This window comes from Barbus barbus, assembly GCF_936440315.1.
Source record: "Barbus barbus genome assembly, chromosome: 24".
NCBI lineage: Eukaryota > Metazoa > Chordata > Actinopteri > Cypriniformes > Cyprinidae > Barbus > Barbus barbus.
The window spans coordinates 22740566-22753788 of NC_136752.1; the positions used below are offsets into that span (position 1 = coordinate 22740566).

General features: G+C 34.6%; 1 protein-coding gene across 1 annotated transcript; it reads left to right on the top strand.

Moving 5' to 3' along the window:
- The first annotated feature begins 473 nt into the window (after positions 1-473).
- LOC306843464 (choline/ethanolamine transporter FLVCR1-like) lies at positions 474-9163 on the top strand. The gene is made up of 10 exons (XM_079374986.1): positions 474-1360; positions 2271-2415; positions 2778-2918; positions 3200-3267; positions 4009-4112; positions 4607-4717; positions 5758-5863; positions 6119-6230; positions 6317-6381; positions 8171-9163. Exons 1-10 carry the CDS (start codon positions 731-733, stop codon positions 8252-8254), a joined length of 1566 nt encoding a protein of 521 aa, XP_079231112.1. The 5' UTR covers positions 474-730; the 3' UTR covers positions 8255-9163.
- The last annotated feature ends 4060 nt before the right edge of the window (positions 9164-13223 follow it).

Here is a 13223-nt window from a genome sequence, read left to right on the forward strand (position 1 = left end):
CTGGTGGGATCACATTGAATTTAGGTTTACGATATAAATCCAGTTGCAGTTGTTAGTGAAAGTTGCACTAAAATGTAGCAATGACAAAATATTGCACTAAATTAAAAGTTCAAATGTTACAAATAAGTTACAATATAGATGTTGTAATACCATAGAACACAATTTTTCATACACTTTTCCAAAAAAAAAAAATTATTTCAAAGGGTTACTAATGATAGGCCTATATCATTTGGATATTTTCATGTCTGGGGGAAAAAAAAAGTGTTAAACGGGTTAAGATACCGCTTTAAATGGGAAAGATAAAAAAAGTGCCTGACACGCCATTCAATGCAACTCGCATTTTTCATAGTCTACTTTGAAGTGTACATGTGCTGTAAAGCTCTGTAGGGCTCGCTCGCCTACTGCCCCGCCCCATCTGCAGTCTCATTGGTCCTCGCCGAGCATATAAACCCTCTTACTGTAGTGATCAGTGTAGGCAAATCCTAGGAGGATGTGCGCATCACGCCATCATCACTCGCATGCTGCTGAAAGCCGGTAGTGATCAGAAACATTGCTCCAATTCAGGCCGTTAAATTAGCGTTATTATCAAGTGGAGCATCTGGGAACGTTATCATTATCTCTTTATCTCATGCGCTCACTGCTGCAGGAAGATAATTAGGCTACACATCTCGTCCAACTTGATATAAACTAGAATAGTGTATGTCTAAGTGAAGGGGTTAATTTTGGCGAGATGGTGGCAGGTGAGCTTCTTCAGGAGCAGCATGTTCTGCCCGACAGCGGTGTCACTGAAGGAAATACAGACAGCGGCTACAAGGAGCTTTCCAATGGATCGGTCCATATAACGCTGGTGGAACAGGAGCTTCCACCTCCAGACGAAAAAGAGGCGATGCTGCCCGGCGAACAGAATAACGAAGCGCTGGAGACGAGACTGTACTGCAGGCGGTTTGCTGTGCTCGCGGCGTTCAGCCTCTATTCGCTCGTCAACGCCTTTCAGTGGATCCAGTACAGCATCATTACCAACATCTTCATGGACTATTACAGTGTATCAAGCATCGCGATTGACTGGCTCTCCGTGGTCTATATGGTCGCGTATGTGCCTTTAATCTTCCCCGCGACGTGGTTGTTGGATAAGAAGGGGCTGAGGATGACGGCGTTGTTAGGGGCCGGGCTGAATGCTCTGGGCGCGTGGGTAAAGTGCGCCAGCGTGGGGCCAGACCTGTTCTGGGTCACCATGACCGCCCAGATCATATGCTCTGTGTCACAGGTGTTCATCCTCGGCCTCCCCTCCAGAATCGCGTCGGTTTGGTTCGGCCCGAGAGAAGTTTCCACGGCCTGTGCCACAGCAGTGTTGGGGAACCAGGTGTGACCTGTAAATGATATGGCATTAACGTTGAATTTGGTTAAATATTACTCTACATTTTACATATTACGAATGTCACTTGCTTTTGTGTTTAAAATTACGTAGCCTACAGCTGAAGCCAGGTCAACATTATTAATAATTTCACGTTGTTAAGTAGCATTTTCCCTTCTAAAACAAAATAAAATATGGATTTCATAAAATATCATGTTTCAACTAAAATAAAAGCTGGAAAATAAAAGTTGGACTTTTGCTCTTAACAGGTCTTTTAAGCATTCGGCTGGTTCAAGCTGATAGTCAAAATAATTTTTTAAAATTATTTTGTAATAAAATTATTTCAAGAGAGCGACAAGATATATAATCAATTTTTATTACTAAAAATGATTTTATTAAAAAAATATTTTATGAGACAGACAAGATACAGCATTTTTTAAATGTTATTTTATAATAAAAATATTTTATGAGATGGATAAGATAATTTTTCATTAATGTTTAACATGAATCATTTTATTACTCTAGAAGATAGTTTGTCAACTTTTTTTTTTTATAAAATAACTATTATTTTATAATTATTTTAAAGGTATAGTTCACCAAAATATGCAAGTTGCTATTCCAAACCTGTATGACGTTCTTTCGCTCTTTTGTGGAACACAATAGGAGATATCTTGAAGAATATTGGTACCAAAGCAGTTTCGGTTTCCGTTGATTATTGTATGTTATTATTTTGGCGGTAACCTTGGTACATTTTATGTAAGGGTGCTAAGCATTTAAATGCACAGTAATATGAACACTATAGCACTAACAACTTAAAGTGTGACGAAGTATTTAACAGTGTGTTTTTTTCTTAAAGTAAGTGGTTTATTATTGTTACTGATTTGTTTATTAAACTCTGTGTAATATATTTCTTTTGCAGCTTGGTGTAGCCATAGGTTTCCTGCTCCCACCTGTACTGGTTCCCAACACAGCCGACGACAAAGATCTCATGGGCCACAACATCAGCATAATGTTCTATGGAACAGCTGGAGTTTCAACTCTACTTTTCCTTGTAACAATATTTGGTAAAAACTAGTATCTACATTTCACATTCTTAGAAAAAAGAAATAATTGCAACTAATGCATGTAATAATGAAAGTCATGCAAAACAGCCTTTTCTCATACAGTCTTCTGGCATGGTTTTATACCATTATAGTTAACAAGTTGCAACTAGTTGACTTGGAACATATTGCACGCAATCTTTGCATATTATGATGTGTCATCTGTCATCAGAACATGGAAAAAAGCTGTTTTATAAACATTTTTATAAACATAGGAAAGAGATTTGTATGCAACAGTGATTAATATTTTAAAGAGTACGTTAACCCCTCATAACAGACTAGTTAGATTATTAGTTTATGTGTCTCTCTCCCATTCATTTTCTCAGTCATTAAGGACAGACCTCCACTCCCACCCAGCAAAGCACAAGCTGTTCTCTCCACCGGTCCAGCTGAAGACTATTCATACAAGAAATCAATAATCAACCTCTTCAAGAACAAGCCCTTCATTCTGCTCCTCATCAGCTATGGTGACAAAGACAGTTATTTGAAGCAAAATTAAATGTGCTTTAGTGCTTTTATTCACACACTATACACCATTTTTTACGAGATGGTTAGTTATTTTGTCATGTATAGGACTCATGATCTTTATTATTACCTTTAAATTATTAACAGTAATAATGAAGTATCAACCTTCTCTAATGCTACAATTTCAGTTTCATTATATAGAAAGTTCTGCACTTCAGCAAACATTGTCCAATCTTTTTTTTTTTTTTTTAACATAATTTATAAAATATTTGATTGTTTTTAGGCATCATGACCGGATCATTCTACTCTGTATCTACACTTCTCAATCAAATGATAATTACTCATTATCCGGTAAGTGACCTTTCATAAACTCAGCATGAAAATGCCATGTGCATGTGTGTAGGAGTCTTTCTTGGGTAGTGTTTGCCGGGAATGGGCAGCTGGTCACCGCTTTATTGTCCAGGCTCTTGCAGTTCATTAGCTGCTTTTCATGCATGCCTGCTACTCATGACAGAGTCCAAATGAAAAGACAATCACTGTGTACATTCCCAAGTTTGACGTGTCCGAATGTTCTGCAGGCTTTCCCACCAGGCTTAAGTTTAGTGACCACACACCCAATGTGATATTTCTTACCGCGCATAACACTTCCATATCTGGTTGTGAGGTCCATTTGAAAGACATGTCCCTAACAAAACATTCAAAAGTGTTGTAGACTAGGCTCAGTACACATTCTGGGCTTGCTTGCAACAAACCCCTTAAGCTATAAATACCTTTCGTTGTAATTATAAACAAATCATCGCTAAGGGTTTTCTTGACTTAAAGGGGTTTGTTGAAACTAACTACTGGTTAACAAACTGGAGGCCTGTTAAACTTGCTTTTGTGAGCTTTTAATCCCAAAATCCTTGGATCAAAGTTCGCTTGAGGACAGTATTACATTTATATTTATTCATTTAGCAGACGCTTTTATTCAAAACGACTTACTATTTGGGGAATACATCAAACGATTCATCTTAAAGAGGCATATAGACACAGGAAGTGCTCATAATTACTAGCATGTTTGATAGAAATGCTAATTTAAAACTCTTTCTTTAGGGTGAAGAGCTAAACACAGGGAGAATCGGCTTGACTTTGGTGGTGGCTGGAATGTTTGGCTCCATACTGTGTGGAATCTGGTTGGATCGTACTAAAACCTATAAGTATGTATATCTGCCAAACCAAATATTATTTTCCTCAGATATTTAGATTTGAATTGAATTTAAATGGCTTTAAAGTATTTAGCTCTGGCACTCATATTAGTGTCAGATTTTGATTATTAGCAGCTAATCTTTTAATCTTAATCTAAAATTTCTCTTTTGGTCATTTTGGCAAAATATTGTGGACAAACAAGGTCGATTTTTATTGTCGCTAGTTCAGTGATGTGTGAAGCACAGTTCACACACGTCACTTTCAAAACAACCAGCTTTCTTTTGGTCAGTAAATTTGTGTGACCAACTAGAACTCTTTGCAAAATCTCCATCCTCATGAAAAATTCCAGATTATTATTGAAAGAACAACAATAAATGTAACCACACCTTTACTCATTTTAAAAAGAATTAACCCTCATCACTTAATTTTATACATTTACTGTTTATTTATCAGATCTTAGAAAAGCAGCTTGTCAAAAATGTTTATTTTTCCTTTCGTCATTTAGATTGACTACAATGATTGTCTACGTCCTGTCCTTCATTGGAATGGTGGTGTTCACATTCACGCTGAACTTGGAAAATCTGCTTGTTATCTTTTTTACTGCTGGTGTCCTAGGGTAAGCCTGCTACTAGAGTTCAACTTGTGTACCTGTTACTATCATTTCTGTAATTAGTATCTCGATTTATAAGTCTAGGCAGATCACTGTTCCTTTGTTCTCCCTACCACACACAGTATATATATATATATATATATATATATATATATATTTATATATATATTTGTATTTTATATAATTATACTATATTATCATATATTGTTAATATATTGTGTTATATACACTGAACAAAATTCTAAACACATTACTTTTGTTTTTGCCCACATTTTTCATGAGCTGAACTCAAAGGTCTATGACTTTCTCTATGTACACAAAAGGCCTATTTCTCTCAAATATTGTTCACAAATCTGTCTAAATCTGTGTTAGTGAGCACTTCTCCTTTGCCGAGATAATCCATCCACCTCACAGGTGTGGCATATCAAGATGCTGATTAGACGGCATGATTATTGCACAGGTGTGCCTTAGGCTGGCCACAATAAAAGGCCACTCTAAAATGTGCAGAACTTTTATATTACATACTTTATTACATACTCATACTTTTACATATTATACTTTTATATTACATACATTTAGAAAAAAATATATATTATATATATTCAGAAAATTACTTTTAAAGAAATTAATACCTTTACAAAGGATAAGTAAAAACATTTATAATGTTACAAAAGCTATATTTCAGATAAATTTAAAATAATCCTTTTCAAATAAACTACATTTTTAAAGTGTTCTATTTATCAAATATATGGCCAGATATATATGTATATATGTATATGTATATGTGTATATATATATATATATATATATATATATATCTCAAAAGCAAGTGTTTTAGGAATTTTTTGTGAACAATCCAGCGGCACAGTTGTGTGTGTAAAAAAACGGCCGAAGTGGTCACTGGTCAGGTTTTGCTTCCCTATTGTTGTGTGATTCACTTAAACATGTTTGTACATGCCGTACGTTAACTTCTCACATTCAAATAGTTTTCACTGCCAGGTACTGTAGGTGTATTTGACTCATGTTACTACTATTCTTTTCGAAAGGTTTTTTATGACCGGTTACCTTCCCATTGGCTTTGAATTTGGTGTTGAAATCACATACCCTGAGTCAGAGGGCACATCATCTGGTCTTCTGAATGCATTTGCACAGGTATGTATGACCTGCTCATTCCTGACTTGTTTCATTTTCGTAATAAGCTTTCAGTTGATAATTTCCATATGCCTTGGTAACCACTTTCAGTTTGAACAGCCTGGTAAGATGCACATCCGCATTGAAATTGATATACTTAGTTCTTCAGCATTTCTTCTATGTATCCACTAATATGTTGAACAACAGTTTAGATTCTTCTTCTCTTCATTGTTACTAACATTTTTTTGTCCCATACTCTACTGTCTTTAATTTTAGGTGTTCGGCATCATTTTTACTCTCATCCAAGGGCAGCTTATCACAGTCTACGGGCCACTCAGCGGAAACATTTTCTTGTGTGCTTGGATCCTCCTTGGCATTGTTCTAACAGGTTAATTTTCCTATTTACAGGTCTTTCTCTCATTAATCAGTATTGTTACTGAAGAGCATTGAGAAGCTTCTGTGTTGTTTTTACAGCTCTGATTAAATCAGACCTCAAAAGACACGGCGTCAACGTGAGCAATATAAACAAAGGACAAGCAGTAAGTCCATCTGATTTTAATTTCCAGTGTTGTCTCTCATCACTTTTATCAGCTAAACATGCCAAACACCAAGAGGCTCAATCGTGCTAATCTTGATAATGCGAAGTGGAAGATATCTCAGTACATTTATAATCAGTAAGGTCAAGATCAAAGTCAAAAAGGACAAAAGCCATGCTGTGTGTCTGAGAAAACTGGCCAAACTAATCTATTAAAAATGTGAACATTGGTACAGGGAAAACAGGCATTTTGCCTAGCAATATTAGGATAAATTGTAATGTTATAAAAGAATTGGATTTCTTTCTTATATAAAAATTATTTTTTGTAATGTACGTATATAACCACACACATCATATTTTTATGGTCAATTTACACTACCATTCAAAAGTTTGTGTTCAGTATGATTTCTTAAAAGAAATGAAAGTTTATTCAGCAACTTTTATTCAAGCATTTATAATGTTACAAGAATGTCTTTTTTTTATTTTTTATTATGCAATTATGTACATATTAATACAAACATATACATCTCACAACAGTAGTAGAAAATTAAAATAAAAGCAAATGAGAACGGGTATACAGAGAAAAAAAATATATATATATATCTTTGCCAGGGAAAAAAACGATATACATATTAACGCAGCTCTATTTGAACAGACACTGTGACTGAGCCATGCGTCAGCAGCGAACGCTGTCTGTGATTGGCTGGTCCTGTCTTTCAGCTTTTGCGTGCGTTCCGATCAAAGGGTTCCAATGAGCAGGAGCAATGGCTCTATCCAACACTATTGTTCGCTAATATAGTCTATTTTTCCATTTAGAAGCTTATTTTATGCACCGAGTTTCTTGATAAATAAAATTAGTGGTTTTAAAAAAATGCACTTTAGAATCAATATTTTTATGTGAGGATCGATCCTTTCGATACAACACCAGTATCGATACTTTAGGATCGATCCGCCCATCCCTAACGGACAGAAAACGCCATAGAGATCGTGATAACAACAAGTGGTTTTATATCACCTTTTATTTACAAATGTATGTGCTCAAAATATTTTTATATACACTAACATGGCTAGAGGGTTTATTGACTGTCACTGTCACTTGTCAGCAAATGAGTTTACACAGGTAAGACATTGCGAAAGTCTTATCTTTAAGCACACAATGCTTTGTAAATGTGTGCTACAGCCCTACAGAAAAACCCCACCTAAACCAACCTAGTAGGTAGTTCAGAGCGATCTAATTGATTTAATTGAAACTACTGTCTTTAATTTTAGGTGAGCTAAAATGCTGAGCTTTTTAACTTTCTATTCATCAAAGAATCTTCATGGTTTTCAAAAAAAATGTTATGCAGCACAACCGTTTCAACATTGATAATAAAAACAAATGTTTCAGTTTATTAGATTAATTTCTGAAGGATGATGTGACCCTGAAGACTGGAGTAATGGCTGCTAAAAATTCAGCTTTGTCATCACAGGAATAAATTATATTTTAACATATATTACTATAGAAAACAGTTAATTTTAAATTATAATAATATTTCACAATATTATACTTTTTTTTTACTGTATTTTAATCAAATAAATGCAGCCTTGGTGAGCATAGGAGATTTCTTTCAAAACCATTAATAAATCTCACCGACCCCAAACCTTTAAACAGTAGCGTATTTGTCCTTCAGTAGCCTGATGTTCAAGATCATAATTTTTGTCAATTAATTGCCATCTTTAGGGAAATGAAAAAGAGTTGCAGATCATAATGAGATCTTAATTGAACATGTGTTAATTGAACGTGTCTCCTGAAGGTTCCCACTGAGCTGCCTTCTGAAAAAGCGTCCGGTGACGTCAAGCTGGAGTCTTCCAGCTTATCTCGTGAGACTTCAATTTAAGTCTCCAACAGCACATCAGACATCACAACTGATCATAGACTCTCCTGAGATGACTTGAAATCTCCTTATTTTGCTGTAATGTTGATGTTATAAAGAACTTTCATTGAAAATGGACAGTGATAATTGTTCACAAATATGCTGTGAATTCATTTCTCCAAATCTACTCTGAAATGTGTACATGCAGTCTGTCTCAAAATTGTACATGCATGATACTTTCTGCGTTTCAAGAATCAAGGACCAAATATTAGGTATTTAACAGGGCTTGTAATGGCCATATGCACAATCCTGTAAGTGTGTTTGGAACAGCATGTATGTTTCGACATAAGTGAGTGCTATTCATGTCAAGAGACGTCATTTCAAGTGCTTATGCAGTCATTGCAAGATAAAATCAAATGCTGTGTAATGCTTTTTTTGACCTGAAAAACATCAAAGAACATTATACTTGTTTAGCCTTTTCTGGAAAGCACAACTCAATCTGATAGCATTTGTATCGCATTAAGAATGTGTTTTGCTCAAAAAGGAATGTGATCCATTTACATGAGTGTGTCGCTGACAGGACTAGTGAGGTTTTATGAAAATGTCATACCTCAGATGTGGGGTATAAGCCTAGGTTTGCCTTTTATGAACTAATTTTTGTATTTTAGATGCATATTTATTGGAAAGATTGCTTTTTAAGAATTGTTTTTGTATGTATTTATTTTTTTGTTTCAATTTCTACTGTTTCTACTTAGTATTATACTTGTCGGTTAATGACGGCAGCTGTGCAAACTGTCACATGATTGTCACAAAAGATGCTGAGAAATTCACTGTAGAGTAAAACTCATTAACATTACACTCTGAATACTGGAGGAGTGGAAGTGTCTCATGTTTCCATCACTGCTGTTGTAAAATAATAAAAAGAATGTTGCTAAAATTAAATGATGCAGTTTGTTGATTTAAAAAAAAAAAATACTGGTCCAAATAAAATGTTAAATATTCAGATGTAAATATATTGCAAATATTTGTAATCGAATTTTTTAATGTGACCCCAATCCTAAAATTTACAATGCCATCTATGTAGATTCTTATAGAGACCCAATTTATACTGTGAGATATTAACATCTTGAATGTATAAAATATTATTCTGATGATATTTGGTTTATATTAAGTTTTTGCTCTACTCATTACAGTAGTGTAAAGGTAAAATTATTTACTTATTTTAATCGAATTTTTATGAATTTTACTCTTATTTTATATTTACACTTTTTCTCTAAACTTTTCCACATGCCCAGTACCACTCTGAGCCATTAAATACATCTGAATATGTAACAAGATTTCTTGAAATACGTTTTAGAAACTAACTAAATCTGTGTTCAATTATTATGACGAGGTCGAACATACAGCTTGTGATTAGTAGGCCTATACAATTTCCAAGAAAAACAACTATAGACAGCACTATGAAGGTAAAATGATGTCAAAAAGATTCACATGCGCAGGGTAAGATTTGTGAAAATGTACATAAGATAGCAAGCGTAAATTAATTTTGCATGCGCAAGAAAAGATTTGTAAAAGCGTAAATCGCATTTGCAGAATTTTACTGTTTTTTGTAAGTGTAATTCATTTATTGTGAAACTGCAACTTCATGCTAAGGCAAAATAAATATGATCTGTATTCTTCTGACTTTCATTTTTCCGCGCTTACACTTTTGGCACTGTTGTTTCGCCCAAATACAGCCAAAAGTATTGCAAGCCTGTGCACAGCGAAAACGGCAAGCGAAAACAACCGTATCAAGAGCTGCAATACGGATTGACCACGTAAAACCAATATGTGTGTGGAGAAAAAAAAAATCGTTGCAACTGTCTAAATGACTTCTTGCGTGCGTAGGGCAAAATGTTCCCCAAATAACCTGCTATTAACATCTGCGTCTTTGCGCTTGCAGTTTTGGCACGATTCTCTCACTGATTTCAGATTTGCAAGCGCTAGTGGAAGGCGGGACCTTCTTGCAGCCAATCAAATGAGGCTCTCGCTGACTCTCCATTTATGGTATGATGATGGTATTTTTAATGCACAGATACATATTAAAAAAATAAATTAATAATACAATAAAATAAAATAATAAAACAAAAAGCATGATCCTTTATAAGCTGTGTAGGCTACCATTAGGCTGACTACTATGTGTTCATTCTGAATTTCGAGCTAATGTTAGGAAATTAGATTTCTGTGTATTCACTCTATTTATCCTAATCATCCTCCTAACCATCCTCCAGACCATGTGATATTAGTTTGTAATCTTGATGCTACTAAAAGCATCTGCCCTACTATGCATAATTTCACCATGTCTCCTGATCAGGGTTAATGCCAGATTTTTGTTTATCCTTTAACGTGTATTTAAAGGAGATTTTACTGTACTAAATATTTACCCCTAAATTATGCATCTCCCATCTGTAATGCCATGTGTAACCACTAGATGGCTGTATAACCATATAAAATATCAACATTACTGTGTATTTCATGGTTTCTGGGAACATTTGATTCAGATTTAGTTACTTTGCATTTGGTTTTTCATTTAGATGCATATATTTAGAGATTATTAAAGACTATATTTGGTCAAAGTAGTTGTAGTTTTTTAAATGTTGATTTGGTTTGAAGTGTCAGTGTTTGCATTATAGTCAAATCTGGAGACAATGCGCTATTAAACATTTTGATTGTTAAATTTAACATCATTTCAGTGTTTTTTTTTTTTTCATATTATCTTAAATCTTTCATTTCAATGCAGTGTAGAACCAATCCAATAAAGTTCACTCTAGCTTGAAAATCAGTATATGAGCACATGGTCAGCCTAATGGTACACAGCTTCTAAGGATCATGCTGTTTGTTTTATTATTATTTTATTGTATTATAATTTTTTTATATATGTGTGCATTTTCACAATACATGAATTACACTTACAAAAATAAGTAAAAGCCTGCAAATCTTTTTTTACAAATCTTTTCTTGCGCATGCAAAATTAATTTACGCTTGCTATCTTATGTAGCGTTACATTTTCACAAATCTTACCCTGCGCATGCGAATCTTTTTGACGTTATTTTACCTTCATACAGCACACAAAGTTTAAATGATCTACAAAATGAAATGATCTACTGGTTCGTTCTGGATGAAATGCATTGCAAACCTCTAGAAGGGTTGGAGCGGGTTTAAGAACACTCTACTTTTTTGGGAAATAGGCCCATTTTACAACTCCACAAGAGTTAAACAGTTGAGTTTTACCGTTTATGAATACATTCAGCCGATCTCCGGGTCTGGCGGTAGCACTTTTAGCTTAGTTTAGCATAGAGCAGGCGCAGTGATATTTCGCAGAGCCTGGAAGTAGTCCTCAGCTATATCATAACTAGTTACCTAGCCAGGGACTACTTTCAGGCGCTGCGTAATATCACTGCGCTTGCTGCACCCATGGTACGGCAGCAAAGTTCCTTGATTATTACGCCGGAACGAGAGTATAGTTCCTAGCCATATCAGCCTAGAAAATCGCAACTTTTAATTTTCCGTCGGTCTTAGTGCACGATATAACTACAGAAGACTCAAGCTTTAAATAGGAAAATTATCGAAACTCTTTAGTCATTTTTGAGCGAGATGCTAATGCTAAGCTAAAAGTTCTACCTCCAGACCCGGAGATCGGCTGAATGGATTCAAAAACGGTAAAACTCAACTGTTTAGCTCTTGGGTAGTTGTAAAATGTGGAGTGTTCCTTTAAAATTTAGAACTCTAGCGCCCTCTAGTGATCTTACGAGACCGTTGTCATTAGATGTGTTTGATCGAAACAGCTGTCTTGTTTGGGTCTTTTGAACTTCACACTGAAGGGAGAGCAGACGATTGAGTAAGGAATGTCTTCTGCACAATCTCTCATTTAGAGGAGCTAAAAATAACAGCCAGCAGGATTTAGAAATATACTATGTATAGCCTATTGCATCAAATTTTAAATAAAATATTATCACAGCTGATTAATTTATCATAGACTATATATATAATTTCTTTATAATATTTATAACAATCACATTTGTTAACCTGGTTCAACTGGAGCCTCTGCTAATGAGCCGATGAGTGAGTCCAGGTGTGCTTATAAGGGAAACATCTAAAATATGCAGCTCTGATGGATGATTCATTCTGCTCATATACCTTCTGTTGGAGATGGGAGATATCTGAAAGATACTTCTGTGTCTGAACAATTAGTAACAAGGTGTTGTTGCATACCACCTCTACTCATTTGAGGGCAAAGGGAATACAATATTTAATGTTATTTTCTTATAAAATTGAAATTAATATAAGCTAATTCCATCCCATCCATATGTTTTAGACACTTGGTATTTCTTCTTTATTGGTAGATCCACACTCTTGAGTTAAGGTTAATATAGTTGATTAAAACCTTTAAAAAATGCATTTCTGTCACTTGAAACAAAATAAAAATTAATATCTATATTAAAAACAGTTTTTATTTAAGCTAGTTTTCAAGGAAATATTTTTCATTTTCATTTAGTATACTAAAATAACTAAAACTGAAATAAAACTATATAGACACATTAAAATACTAATTAATACTAAAGCTTTAACTAAAATGTAAAAACTAATTCAAACTATTAATAAAAACCATAACAGTATATCAATGATACTAAAATAACACTCTTATGAGTTTTTACTTTCATGCGTTCGAGGCCCTTTTTAACAAATAGAATGAAAAGGTGCAATAATTATTATACTTATTTAAAAATTATATGGTCTTGATTTGACATACACTTTCGTTTTAAATGCACATTTTAAAAGCTCACAAAAACCCCCTGAATGTTCACGCCTATTTCCGCTATTCTGGCCAATCACAGGCGGATGTATTGCCCTTATATGGAATTGAACACGCCTCGCTTTGTTGCTTCGTCCAATGAAAAGCCGGGAGAACGTGGTTGGCTGTAGTTTATGGTGATACACAGTATCAAAAAACGCT